The sequence below is a fragment of the Spea bombifrons genome, chromosome 2 (assembly GCF_027358695.1).
Source record: "Spea bombifrons isolate aSpeBom1 chromosome 2, aSpeBom1.2.pri, whole genome shotgun sequence".
Taxonomy (NCBI): Eukaryota; Metazoa; Chordata; class Amphibia; order Anura; family Pelobatidae; genus Spea; species Spea bombifrons.
The window spans coordinates 92,221,754-92,237,043 of NC_071088.1; the positions used below are offsets into that span (position 1 = coordinate 92,221,754).

Consider the following 15,290-nt stretch of genomic DNA (forward strand, 5'->3'; position numbering starts at 1 on the left):
CAGATACGGTACTGAGAGGGTTTGCAAGTTCTGTTGGTATTACCTAAAGGTTAGTGATGTAAAACAAGCTTACAACTCTGATATAGGAATGTGTTGAATGTCATAAAATATAATACATAAATAGTTTTACCAATAAAGGCATACTTTAAATTAAAAACAAACTATGTTTTGGGTGGCTTATGTTTCCATGAACAATTTACCGCAAAAAATAAAAGGAATACTTGTGTTTTTTTTAATGCAGAGCACTGGTTATAGTTGATATATAGCTATCTGTATTCACGGTTTGGGAGCATTTTAGAATACAGTATAACATTCTAGCTTGTCGGTATGGCACCATGGGCGCATTTATATGCCGGTTAATGAGTTAGCCAAACCCATTCAAATTGTTTTGCTAGTATGCAAGACATTTTCCAAATCTGATGATTTATTAAATCATGCTCAAATTGTTGGTTAATTAGCTGTAACAGTAACATGGAACAGATTGGACTCCCCATCTGCTGCAAAATACTATGTACAAATTGAGTGCATTTTGATCCTTGGGGCAACTATTGCAGATAATTCAATAAGCAGACATCATCAATGAGGGGACAATGTGAAAGTCAGAGAGAAATTAAAATATGTAATAGGATGACAACTTTTTTCCTTGTTTGAACTTTGAATAAAGTTAATGTTGTTATACTTACATTGATGCCTATGAAGAACTAATTAAAATATATTAAAATGTTAGTAATTGTTAGTATGGCTCAAATAATTAGCACTACAGTAACATTTTTGAATTGGGCCATCAATAACTTTCATTGCTGCTTACAGCTTGACAAAACATGAGCAATGTTTAAAAAGAGCGCTTGGAGAATTGAAAGGTTAGTTAGCTCAAATAATACATTCTAAAATATTGTTTGTTACAATGTTGACACTAGGATACACATAATAACCGATGTTTAAAAGGGCAAGATGAAGGATTCAGGAAGATGGGGAAAAAAATAAGAAAAAAAAAAAAGAAGAAAAAAGATTCCATTGTTAAACAGAGAAAAAGCAAGGAGAGAGAGCAGCAAAATAGTAATAGTAATTGGGTTTACTGGCAAAAATTATATATTTTTTCTAGGGAATAATTATGGTAATTGTGAATGTGGCATTGTTATGGTCTGGCTACTTTTCTGATCACTGCCGGAGTTACACAGCTGAAGGATAATTAACAACTTGTCAGGATTACTCACCTGTCTAGTAACTATCTCCTTCGTAGTTATCACGGCTACTCTCCTTTGGACCAGTCCATTATCCAGCTTCTCCTGGCTATATAAACAGCAAAGATTCACTTTATTCTTGCCCTTGTGTTGTTTCTGGCTGCAAATGCATTCTCCTGTGTTCCTCATTACCTGTGCATGAACTGACTGACTTGTTCCTGACATCACTGATCTTTGTATTCCTGGTTGTCTGAGTAGCCATCTTGATTCTTGACCTCAGCTTTTGGTATTTGCTCTGTAATCACTATTTGGCTTTGTTTACGTGGTTATTACAATAAAGGGGTTTTGCACTTCACGTGTTTTTTTTGTTTTGTTTTTAAAAATACATGGTAGAATATGACAGTTGTCATCATAGAAATAAGCTAAATCTCTAAATACAGAAAAAACCTAATTAAGGCCATTGTTAAATCAACAGCAACCCTGTTCCCAATAACAGGAATCCTTGGAAAGGATGGGCCTGAGGTATGAATGTTATCCATGAGGCTTAAGATGGTTAAATTACATTACATTTATTTATAAAGCGTCGGCCGATTCCACAGTGCTGTTACATTCATTAGAACAATTTATAAACGTATACAATAATAAACTAGTGCAAAGGAGAAGAGGGCCCTGCTCTTGCGAGCGTACAATCTAGTCGGTGGTTGAGGGGAGTGAGACAATAGGAGAGGACCATTTGGATGGGGATGAGTTGATCTGGTTGCGATGATGTGTTGAAGCTGTTTGTTCAGATGGCTTGATTAGGATGATGGTTGGGAGCACTGTAAAGGAATGTCGTACGCTTCCCTGAACAAGTGGGTTTTCAGAGAGGTTTTGAAAGTCGCGTACGAGGCAGAAAGTCTGAACGAATGGGGAAGGGAATTCCACAGGAGGGGAGCGGCGCGGGTGAAATCCTGAATACGGGAGTGGGAAAAGATAACAGCAGTAGAAGAAAGCCGCAGGTCGTGAGAGGAGCGAAGAGGACGGGTAGGGGTGTATTTGGATAGTAGGACAGAGATGTAAGGTGGTGCAGAGTTGTTGAGGGCTCTATAGGTCAGGGTCAGAAGTTTAAATTTGATTCTGAAGGGTATGGGGAGCCAATTAAGTGATTGGCATAGTGGAGCAGCAGATGAGGAACGGCGGCAGAGAAAAATTAATGTAGCTGTAGTGTTGAGGATGGATTGAAGCGGTGAAAGGTTCGAGAGTTGCAATAATCCAGACAGGATATCACAAGGGAGTGGATAGTAACTTGGTGGTGTCTTGCGTGAGGAAAGGGCGGATTCGGGAGATGTTTTTTAGCTGGAGGCAGCAGGATTTGGTGAGGGACTGGATGTGAGGGATGAAGGAGAGAGCAGAGTCAAGGGTGACACCAAGGCAGCGAACCTGGTCTGTTGGTTGGATAGTGGAGTTGACAACAGTAATAGAGATGTCAGAAAAGGTGGACAGAGCAGATGGCGGGATTACCATGAGTTCGGTCTTAGAGATGTTGATCTTTAGGTAACGGGACACCATCCGTGATGCAATTCCAGATAGACGGTCAGTGAGGCGAGTTAGAAGAGAAGAGGAAAGGTCAGGAGCAGAAATATAGAGTAGGGTGTCATCTGCATATAGGTGGTACTGGAAACCAAAGGAAGAAATAAGTTGTCTGAGGGAAGAAGTGTAGATGGAGAATGGCAGAAGCCTAAGAACTGAGCCTTGTGGAACACCAGTAGATAGCGGTAGGGGAGAGAAGCAAGTTCCAGTAAATTAGACACTAAAAGTACAGTTAGAAAGGTAGGATTTAAGCCATGAAAGATGGCTGAGCATGGAGGGTTTGTATGAGAAGGCTGTGGTTGTTTTAGCTGTGAGGAGGTCATTAGTAATCTTAGTCAGTGCAGTCTCTGTTGATTGCTGTGGACGGAAACCAGATTGAAGAGCATCAAGTAGAAAGTTTGTTCTTTGATTGTAGGTTAATCGTTCCAGCAGTTTGGAAGCTAGCGGGAGAAGTGAAAATGGACAGTAGTGTGATGGGGATGTGGGATCATGGGAAGGTTTCTTTAGGATGGGGGAGATAATGGCATGTTTGAATAAGGATGGGAATACACCAGAGGAAAAGGAGAGATTAAAGATGTGGGTTAGGGTTGGGGTAAGGATACTAGGAGATGTGAAGGTGCAGGGTCAAGGGGGCAGGTGGTGAGGTGGAAAGACAACAGGACCTTGGAAACTTTGAATGGTGTAACTGGGCTGAAGCAGGTGAGGATGGATTGAGGTGAGGAGGGAGGTTGAGGTACCATATGATTGACAATATGGGGGAGGATGTTATCCCTGATTATGTAAATTGTGTTTTTAAAGTAGGTGGCAAGCTCTTGGGCAGAGAATTATACTGTATGTATAATATTGCACTCACAATTGATTTGATGGCTCACCACCAAGACCTATAATGTAAGGTTTTTCTTTAAAAAATGATTTGTCAAACTTTACACACATTTCTATTGTCTGCATCTCCTTATCTTCTGAGGTGAAAGCTTCTGATCATTCCACAATTTTGGGAGCCTTCAAATCTATTTGACTTGTGAGTGCAATATTATACATATAAGATGTAAATAATTTGTCACACTGTATACACTATTATTTGTCATTTATATGTTATACATGTTACGAACTACTAATGTTTTATGAGGATCATCAAACAACCTTTTCAGGTTATAATATTTTTAAACGTTTTGTCACACTAAGCGCACGTAGTGCACTGATCTTTGTAACTGCTATTGTGCATCTTTTGGCGCTGAGTTTCACAATGTTTTGGATTACCCTACAAATAATGTAATGTACTTGTATTCTATCTGGAACTGCATATTAAACAATTGTTGTTTACATTTAGGAATCACCACTGTATTGACAATGACAACACTAAGTACCATAGCAAGGAAATCTTTACCCCGAGTTTCATATGTCACAGCGATGGATCTGTTCGTGACGGTCTGTTTTCTATTTGTGTTTGCGGCACTTATGGAGTATGCAGCACTGAATTATTATTCAAGTTGCAAAAAGCCTAGGTGTACTAAGAAGAAAAAATCGGTAAGATACAAAACTATTTTTTCAGGCTTATTTTTTTATTCCTTTTTTTTCAGTGAGAAATGCTACCTGATGATTTGGCATTCAAATAGATTTTAAAAGATGTTAAATGTACTTGAACATAAAGAAATGTTTTGTTTGTGCATGTAAATAATATGTTGCACCACTAGACTAGAGTAGTTTAGTACTGCAATAGAAAAAAGATTCAAGACAAGTGTCTTGAATCTTTATTAAAAACCACATAGGTATAGTTTTGTGGCTTTAAACCACTTATTTTTTAAGTAGAATTCAAATGTGTCTGTTACATATGACAGTTCCTACATTTTAAACTTTAACAGTAAATAAATCCATAAAATTCCATTATTATTATTATTATTATTATTATTATTTATTCCCAATTGACTTATCTCTCTTCAAGTGCAACATTTTTAAATGTTGACTGGTTCAGCTAGCCTTTTTAAGGATGGTTGAAGAGAAGGAAGATACATTTAGGGCAGGTAATTAGCTTGGTTAGATAATGTTAGCATGTTCACCTCATGTAGTTTATTTATCATGGATTTCAGCTTCCCTCTGGTATGCTTTTAAACTATACATATCTCAGAATCACATGACTGACTGGAAAAAAGAACAAACTATAAGCAGGTCAGCTAAAAAAGTACACTATATGGACGAAAGTATTGGGACAGCTGACCATTACAACAGAGAAGTTTATGACATTGCAGTCTAAATACAGTATCTCACAAAAGTACACCCCTAACATTTTTGTAAATATTTTATTATATCTTTTCATGTGACAACACTGAAGAAATGACACTCTGCTACAATGCAAAGTAGTGAGTGTACAGCCTGTATTGCTGTTCCCTTAAAAATCACTCTACACACAGGCATTAATGTCTAAAGCTTGGCAGTCCAAATTGGGCCCAAAGTGTCAATATTTTGTGTGGCCGCATTATTTTCCAGCACTGCTTTAACCCTCTTGGGCATAGAGTTCACCAGGGCTTCACAGGTTGCCACTGGAGTCCTCTTCTACTCCTCCATGATATCATCACGGAGCTGGTAGATGTTAGAGACCTTGCACTGAGGATGCCCCACAGATGCTCAATAGGGTTTAGGTCTGGAGACATGCTTGGCGAGTCCATCACCTTTACCCTCAGCTTCTTTAGCAAGGCAATGGTAGTCTTGGAGGTGTGTTTGGGGTTGTTATTATGCTGGAATACTGCCCTGTGGTCCAGTCTCCTAAGGGAGGGGATCATGCTGTCCTTCAGTATGTCACAGTATATGTTGGCAGTCATGGTTCCCTCAATGAACTGTAGCTCCCCAGTGCCGGAAGCACTCATGCAGGCCCAGACCATGACACTCCCACCACCATGCTTGACTGTAGGCAAGACACACTTGGCTTGGTACTCCCCACCTGGTTGCTGCCACACATGCTTGACACCATCTGAACCAAATAAGTTTATCTTGGTCTCATCGGACCACAGAACATGGTTCCAGTAATCCATGTACTTAGTCTGCATGTCTTCAGCAAACTGTTTTCGGGCTTTCTTGTGCATCATCTTTAGAAGAGGCTTCCTTCTGGGACGACAGCCATGCAGACCAATTTGATGCAGTGTGCGCCATATGGTCTGAGCACTGACAGGCTGACCCCCCACCGCTTCAATCTCTGGAGCAATGCTGGCAGCACTCATATGTATATTTTCCAAAGACAACCTCTGGATATGACGCTGAGCACGTGCACTCAACTTCTTTGGTCAACCATGGTGAGGCCTGTTCTGAGTAGAACCTGTCCTGTGAAACCGTTGTATGGTCTCGTCCACCGAGCTGCAGCTCAGTTTCAGGGTCTTGGCAATCTTCTTATAGGCTAGGCCATCTTTATGTAGAGCACAAATTCTTTTTTTCAGATCCACAGAGAGTTCTTTGCCATGAGGTGCCATGTTGAACTTCCAGTGACCAGTATGATAGAGTGTGAGAGCGAAAGCACCAAACTTAACACAGCTGCTCCCGTTCATTCCTGAGACCTTGTAACACTAACAGAATGATGATTTGGGCCCACTCTAGACATTTCCACTTAGGGGTGTACTCACTTTTGTTGCCCCTGGCTGTGTGTTGAGTTATTTTTTAGGAAACAGCAAATTTACACTGTTATATGGGCTGTACACTCACTACTTTACATTGTAGCAGAGTGTCATTTCTTCATGGTTGTCACATGAAAAGATATAATAAAATATTTACAAAAATGTGAGGGGTGTACTCACTTTTGTGAGATACTGTACATGATATGACATTAATATGTAGTTGGTCCCCCATTCTCAGGCATAACAGCTTCTACTCTTTTTGGAGTGTTTCTGTGGGAATTTTTGCCAAGTAGAACATTTGGAAGGTCAAGGGCTGATGTTGGGCAAGAAGGCCTGGCTCGCAATCTCCGTTCCAGTTTATCCCAAAGGTGTTTGGTGGGGTTTAGGTCAGGGCTCTGTGCGGGCCAGTCAAGTTCTTCTACACCAAACTCATCCAACCATGTCTTTATGGGCCTTGCTTTGTGCACTGGGGCACAGCCCTGCTGGAATACAAAAGGGCCTTTCCCAAAATGTTCCCACAAAGTTGTAAGCATAGCATTATCCAAAATGTCTTGGTATGCTTATGTTGGCATTCCAAGACCATTTGACCAACTAAATATTAATGTCTTTGTATTAAGCATGCAATGCCATAAACGTCCCTGTTGGCGTAATGCGTGTCACAATAATCTATATAGCGTATGAGAACCTCCAAAGCAAATAGGAAGAAAGCAAAATTCAAAAATGGTCTCTTGTAATTTAAGCCCATTAAGTAATTCTGTTGGGTCTTTTGTGTTTAGGGCCACTGACCTGTAAAAATAGGAATCCAGTCCACTAACCTGTAGAAATAGGAATCCAGACCACAGAAATACCCATTTAGTGTCATAAATCTTTCAATTAAACGCGTTTTCGTTGTTCAGCCCGAATATCGAACATACGAACATGGCGACGTTTACTAATCTCCCTGGTCTCTTCCCCATCTAGCCTACCTTATCTACACAGCATTGCAGGGGTTAACGGGAGCGGAAATCCGTAGGTTCACCGACAGGAGTGAAAGGGCCGTGTGAACGACTCTATTGGTCGCCTGCAGGGGCCTCCTCTGGCCCTTTCACTCCTGACAGTGAATGTACAGATTTCCGCTCCCAGTAACCCCTGTGATGCTGTGTAGATAACGAGAGCAGAAATCCGTAGGTTCCTCGTCAGGAGTTAAAGGGCCGTGCAAGCGACTCTATTGGTCGCCGTGCAAGCGACTCTATTGGTCGCCTGCAGGCGACTCTATTGGTCTTTGGTATGGACCTTTAACTCTTGGAGTGGGGAGACCAGTTGTCTCTCCTGGCCAAGTTGCAGCACCAGGATTTTAAAAGTCTGTACGAGCGACTCTATTGGTCGCCAGCAGGGGGCTTGTCTGCCATCAACCAATGAAGTACAAGTGCACTTCATTTATTGATGGCAGAGGAGGACCCTGCAGGCAACCGATAAAGTTGCTTGTACAGACATTTAAAATCCTGACGCCAAAGCTGCTGCATATTATGTACAGTGTTAACCCGGTATAAAACCCTTCTACAAAAAAACTAAGAAAAAAACACAAATCGGGAAAATATTCATGGAATATGAAGATTTTTCCCCCCAGGAAGATGAACATGAAGAGTTGGCCGGCGCTATACATTCCGTTGGTAGCATTCTCCTGGAATCTGCCCCAGATTCGTCTATCAGATTTTAAAGCATGATTCACCACCTCAGAGAACAAGTTTCTGCTCAGTCCAGTGGTGGTGTGCTGACGCTTGGCAATGTCCATAGTGATCTACGGCTTGTGTGCAGCTGTCCTGCCAGGGAAATCTAGTTTGTGAATCTCTAGATCCACAATGCTTGTGCTGTTGTTGCTTCCAGAGGCAGTTTGGAACTCTGTAGTGAATGATGTTATGGAGGACAGGCTATTTTTACGTGCTATGCACTTAGCGGCCATGCTGTTACAGTGGAGCAGATCTAGCACAAAATTTCATGAATTGACTTGTGGTAAAGTCACTGAGCTCTTCAGTATGACCCTTTCTACTCCCAAAGTTTGTCTAATGAGATGGCTGCCTATGTGCTTGATTTTATATACCTGTTAGCAATGTGTGGCTAAAACTCTAGAATATTAGGAGGGATGTCCACATACGTTTGATCATATAGTGTATGAAAGTACACCCTCTTTGAATTTTATGGATTTACATATCAGGACATAACAATCAACATCTATTCCTTAGCAGGTCTAAAAATTAGGTAAATACAACCTTAGAAAAACAACAATACATGATATTCAGTATTACACAGTGTCATGATTTATTCAACAAAAATAAAGACAAGATAGAAAAGCCATGTTTGAAAACATAAGTACACCCTTACTTCTTCCATAGGAACTAAGATGCTAAGTAGCATACAGGTGCTGCGTATCAAATGCCCTTGATTAATTGATCACCTCCCCAAAAACAAAACCCCTTCCGAGGCCAGGGCCCATAGTCAGTTGCGAGGAGGCTGGCCCTCAGGCGCCTTCAGGAGCCCACGACATGGATGCTTCCATGACTGGGGAGCCTAGGCACGCACAATGGGAATTTGAGGTAATGCCCGTGGTGTGTGCCAAGGCTCCAACCTGATGTGGAAGTGCTCCAGGAGGAGAAATTGAGAGAGAGTGTGAGACAGTGAGAGAGAGCATGATATATATATATATATATATATATATATATATATATATATATATATATATATATATATATATATATACATAATATGACATAATATGAGAGTGACTCCAAAAAAAAAAATTCAAACAAATATTGGGACCTTTCAGTTATGTTTTTGTTTGTTTTTGTTGGGGCCCTCGTTTTTGGATAGTTGGAATCTGAATCTAAATATTTATTGACTTTGAATGTTAATACAATTATGATGAAATCGAATGTAATTTTTATGTACTTATTTGTCAATGATTAAATTCTGTCTGTGTTCTTCATAGAATTATTTAGTCCTGGACATGAGGCCTCCTCCCACCGTCATAACCTTGAACAATTCCATGTACTGGCAGGAGTTTGAAGAGACATGTGTCTATGAGTGCCTGGATGGTAAAGACTGTCAGAGTTTTTTTTGTTGTTATGATGAATGTAAATCTGGCTCATGGAGGAAAGGTCGGGTTCATATAGACCTATTAGAATTGGACTCATATTCAAGAGTTTTTTTTCCAACATCCTTCCTGTTATTTAATCTTGTCTACTGGGTTGGATATCTTTACCTTTAAAGACTTTCTGGTAAAGACTGAACTGTTTACAACTAGTAGAACCTGTGGAAAGAGGATATCAGCTCAAGAAGACCAGGAAACACTTTTGAATATTTTCACGAGAACTATGGAAGATGAAAAAATAAAAAATCTTGAAAGACTGTTTTTAAAGAGACTGTGAACCATTAATAATGCCTAAATAATTTTTACTACAAAATGTTGCTTATAAATTCTTATATTCTGAAATCTATATTTGGCATACAAAATAACACAATCACACAGTAAGGAAAGAAAACAATTCAATGCATTGCAGGCATTTTATTAAACATGTATTTCATTTATATATTAAAGTGAATATTTTTTTCAAAATTAAAGAAAGAATGGACGGATTCTTTAAAAAATTAAAAACCACATCTACCATATATAGCATTTTATAATGGTAGCCATACTCTCTATTTTCTAATACAATCCAGACAGATTTAAAAAACAATGGAATTTTTAAATCACTCTTTACAGTTAACTATCAAGCATTTTAAAGAGATTCCCTTTTATACTAAACCACTTCCAAGTGCAAATATGCTTTAGGTATACTGTTCCATAGCAACTGATGCAATGTAGTGAAATGTTGGAGATGTTGATATCTCTTGTGGTATATATGAAGCCATCCAATAAAGCTCTATACAAAATAGATAGAAAAATAGATAGATCGATAGATAGATAGATAGATAGATAGATAGATAGATAGATAGATAGATAGATAGATAGATAGATAGATACAGAGCGATGAGATGGAACTACCAGCACATAGCAGACATACAGACCAGTTTACAAGTACCTTGGTATCCCACAGTAACATGGGAACCATGATGAGGAGGCAAGGAAGGCAGCAACATCTAAGTACCACAAGAGGATAAGGCAAATCCTGGAGAGCCAGCTCAATATGAAGAACAAGATCTGCACCATCAACACATACACCCTGCCAGCCATCAGATACCCTGCCAACATAGTGAGCTGGCCAAAAGAGGACATGGAGGGTGCCAATGTGAAGCTCCTCACAATGTACAGAGGTTTCCACCCCAAGTCCAACTCCCAGAGACAGTACACCATTCAGAAAGAAGACAGGCAGAGTCTGGTAAGTGTCAAAGCCACCATCCTTAATGAAACCGAGAGCATCTGGGAGTACATCAGTAAGGTGGCACACAAAGATGAGCTGCTGAAAAAATGTCTGAACCAGCAACAGACATGCAACAAATATCAAATTAAGGAATTACCATGGGAAGTTAAGACCCTGCATAGGATGTACCATCGACAAATCTTACCAGTGGCTGGACTCAAAGACAGCATTGAGGCACTGATAATGGCAGCACAAGAGCAGGCAATACGTACCAGGCCCATAGAGGCAGGCATCTCCTGCACCAGACAGGACTCTAGGTGCATACTATATAGAGAGGATTCTGAGACAGACACATAGTGGTGGGGTGTAAAGTGCAGGAACAGCGTACACTGAATGGCACAACCAAGCTAGCATTTTGTGCAGATGTCCAAAATGGGAAGTTCCACAGAAGGTTGTGGAGACTAGCAGGGCTAAGATCCCGTGGGACTTCCAGACCCAGATAGACAAGCAGGTACTGGCCAATCAACCCGACATTGTGGTATTAGACAAGAACCAGAAGACAGCACTGGTGATAGCAACATCAGAAATGAGGAGTATGAGAAGCTGGAGAAGTACCAGGGCCTTAAAGATGAACTAGAGAAGATGTGGAGAATGAAGACCAAAGGGGTCCCAGAAGTCATAAGAGCACTCGGGCTGGTACTCCTAAAATAGGAAAGTGGTTCCAACAGATTCCATGAACAACATCAGAACACTCTGCAGTGTTAGGAATATTGTGCAGAGCCCTCAAACTCCCAGGCCTCTGGTGGAGGACCCAAAGTTGAGGAAGACACATACCAACCATATGGTTGAAAAGGGAATATATATATCCCTAGCTTTTTTCAGTTAAAAATATATATTTTCATGGTTGATTGTGGCTAAATTGTGGCTTTTTTGTTATACATGGATGTGATTTAGAAATTCCATTGGCTTTCAGCCCTCATGCCATGGACAATGCTTCTATTAGAAATTAAAACTGAGAAGTCTATGAAGAAACACATTATACTGACTAGTTGGTTAATGTGGTAGTGACATGCTGCTGAGTCTAGACCTGTGTTTTCCAAACAAGCCAGTGAAAGTGTTTAGATACTTGGCAATGCTCTCAGAATTGTTAAGGCAGCAGCCACTGGGATAGTTAGCTTTTCTTAAAATGCTGTTTGTTTTGGTAAAAGACAATAACAGTTTGCTTTGATAATCCCTGAGAAATAAGGTGTAGGTATCACTGTCCTCCTAAAAACAAAATAACCCATGTGACCATTCATATAACGCAAACCAAGAAAGGGAATACATAGTGCATATACATATATGCATATGTAGAGCAATATCAAGTAACAACCACAACTCATGGGTTTTGAGGTTGCAAATTGAGGCAGATGACGTGTTTTAACTGAAAGAAGTCATCATTTCACTTCACAGTGAGACCGAAGATATCAAATGTAACAATGTAACAATATAGACATAAAAAATCATATTACTGTGAAGCTGTGAGAACATCCAAGCAATGTGCAATAATTATATTAGTCACTCAAAGGAAATCGAAGCTGCAAATTATGATAAAATGTGATACTATTTGTAAAAAAAAAAAAAAAAAAAGTACACATTTTATTAAATTAACTACAACATGGAACATTTTACAACTGCCCATAGTTATAAAATATTAACTTAGGGAACACTCTTGTGGAATATATTTAATATACAAGAGTTATTTTATGTTTAAATCACTTTAAATCACTTCAAATCAAAGCAAGACCTTGCTACATATAAGTAATGAAACAAAAATATAACAAGCACAAACAATAGAAAACAAATAAAAAGAATATGTGTTAATATGACCTGGAAACATTTTGTTTAAATAAACAAGTTCTAAAAATTATAAGTTAAGGTGCACATATTTGGCATTTAATGTAATTTTTTTTTTGTTTAGAGATAAGTGTTATACAATACGGCAGAATTAATATTATGTACAATAAATAAATTAACATTTTGTCCAGTATAAAGTAAAATTTGGTCCTGCCAAAAGAGTTTCTTTTCAGATTATTAAACACAATTTACAGTTCTTAGGTTATCACAGTTGAACCCTTGATTTTTCAAGAATAATGATAGGTGACCTGAAAACCTGTGCTTGTGGATTGACTTTGAGAGTCCATGTGCCTTCTGGAGTATTCTAGTTACTCTGTCCTTTTGTCTAGGTTTATTTATTTATAAAGTAATATACTGTATGACTCAATTTTAATGTTATATCACTCATTTTTCTGAATTAGGTCTGATTTACTATGTTTGTGTTCTGTCGAAATACCTTTTAGTTTTCTTTTATGTTGTTGCTGTACCACTAAATTGGGGGGGTGGAGGATTAAAATTGATTTGTTCATATAAATCATGTGGCCTTATCTGTATAGACTCCTGCAGGAAAAATACACCCCCCCCCCATGTATCATGTAGATTTGTGCAAAGATTGCAGAAATGTATATTACTTTTGTGAATATGTTTTTATTGTAGAATATGAGCATTTTGAAAAATGTTGTACTTTTATTTTTTTTTCTTTTGCTTTGATGACCTAAAATGCAAGCAATTTTAAGCCAGAAGCTACTTTCTTAGACAAGGCAAGTGAACAATTTATAGGTAAACTTGCAATTACTTGTGTTTTAATATAAAGAAGCTATTTTTGAGTTTGTTATTTTACAAATTATAATGTCCAAATGATTAATGAATCAAATCTTTATTAATCAAATAACTAGTAATACATATTTCAAAGTACAATACAACTGGATGCACAGTAGACTTGTGCATTCTGTTTCATATAAATTAAATTTTTAACTAAATTTGCCAATTTTGTCAATTTGTATGAATCTCAGAACAGTGTTTTCTCACACTCTCATTCAGGCTAGGTTTCCACTTGGGTTTTTGTCCGGCGTTTTTTTCTTGATGAAAAACGCCAGGAAAACTGCCAAGAAAACTGCCACTGCATTTACCTGCGTTTTGGCGTTTTTTCTGCAGTTTTTTCTGGCGTTTTAGCCTTTCTGTGGAAATTGCTTTTTTTGACCTTAGGCAGTTTTTCCAGCCTTTACAAGTTAGAAGTTTCACCCAGCTAAAAGGGATTAGGATAAATGGCAAGTATCTGCCCTCTCCTGATGTCATTTACTTGGTAGACCCTTTTGTCTCTTTTCTGTGGTTTGTAAGGCATGCTTTATTTCGAATGTCTGCTCCTCTGGGAAGATTGGCCCCAAATGATGGTGCAAATTGTTTGCTGTTGCTTTTGGCACGCAGGATCCGGTCGCGTATGTTTGTTTGTAATGGCATGTTTGTTCCAAATGGTGTAAAATTCAATATGAACCAGTCCAGGACTTTGTTTTGTGTGAAACTGTTTGTTTTCAGCCTATGTCTCGTAGGACACACAGATACTGGGTCCATCCTCTGCATTGTAACTGTGGAAAAAACGCCATAAAAAACGCCAAGGCAATAAACCCACATGGCTTTTTCATGGCGTTTTTTCTCTCCCATAGACTTCTATTGGAGAAAAAAAGCCAAGATTTCTTGCAAAAAACGCCAGAGTGTCAACATGCTGCAGTTTTGAAAAACTGCCACAGAGCCCAAAAAAGCAGAAAAACGCCAAAGAGGACTGAAAAAACGCCAAACAGAAAAACGCCAAGTGGAAATGGCATTTTGCGATTTCCTATTGAATTACAGCTAACATCTGGCTGCAGCCGTTTTTCACAAAAAAACGCCAGGTGGCGCTATTGGCGTTTTTATAGGCGTTTTTAGCAAAAAAAACCCCAATGGAAACCAAGACTCTCTATTACACGGTCTCTTAATATCTCCCTAACTTCTCCCTCCAACCGCTGCTGTGTCCTTGTTTCCTTGTTTCTTCTCTTGCATCTTCTTGATGTTCTGTCATATTTCTTTGTCAGGTGCTCGATGTATCTTCTTTATTGGTCCGCTTCTCCGTGGACATGGCCTCTCTGTGAATTTTCACAAAAAAACTCAGTGCCTCGGACACCTTCACACTGACTGGCGGAACAGAGGAGATGCTCTGTGGCTCTGCACTTTTGCATAAATTCACAGAGAGGCCAGAATAATGCAGATAGATTAACAGAGAAAGAGAGGTTTAGAAAGGCTTCTCTTTCTCAGCGAATCTGTCTTCATTATTCTAGCAAGGAGAAGTTAGGGATACCTTCAGAGAGCGCATGAGAGGGAGTAAATGAGAGTGTGGGAGAATGTGAATCAGAGTCAGTGAGAATTAATTTAATATGCATAAGTCTAATGCATAGTGTTTATTCACATATGTAACCACAAATCAAAAACACAGCCCAAATCCTAGATGAACTAGGATAAAATAGCTCTAGTAAACAAGAGCTTTTGAACCGTTGTGAACTTCATGTACTCTCCAACCTGAAAACTATTTCCAGAATAAAAAAGAAACGCAAAGAGACTTATCTCACGTTAATAAATGCCCTGAGAGGAAAATACCGTATTTGCTCGATTATAAGATTAGTTTTTTCCTGGGGGAAATGCTCTGAAAAATACTCCTCATCTTATATTCGAGGACATCTTATAATCAGTCAACAAACAGAGGTCTG

General features: G+C 39.0%; 1 protein-coding gene across 1 annotated transcript in view; it reads left to right on the top strand.

Annotated features, from left to right (window-relative positions):
- The window catches only part of GABRG3 (gamma-aminobutyric acid type A receptor subunit gamma3), a 223,468-nt gene extending 213,604 nt beyond the window's left edge, over window positions 1-9,864 (top strand). Inside the window, exons 8-9 of the mRNA XM_053455184.1 lie at window positions 4,078-4,274; window positions 9,309-9,864. Of these exons, the coding sequence (XP_053311159.1) occupies window positions 4,078-4,274; window positions 9,309-9,587 (476 nt within the window). The 3' untranslated portion in view covers window positions 9,588-9,864. The remainder of the gene's footprint in view (window positions 1-4,077; window positions 4,275-9,308) is intronic.
- Window positions 9,865-15,290: the final 5,426 nt, after the last annotated feature.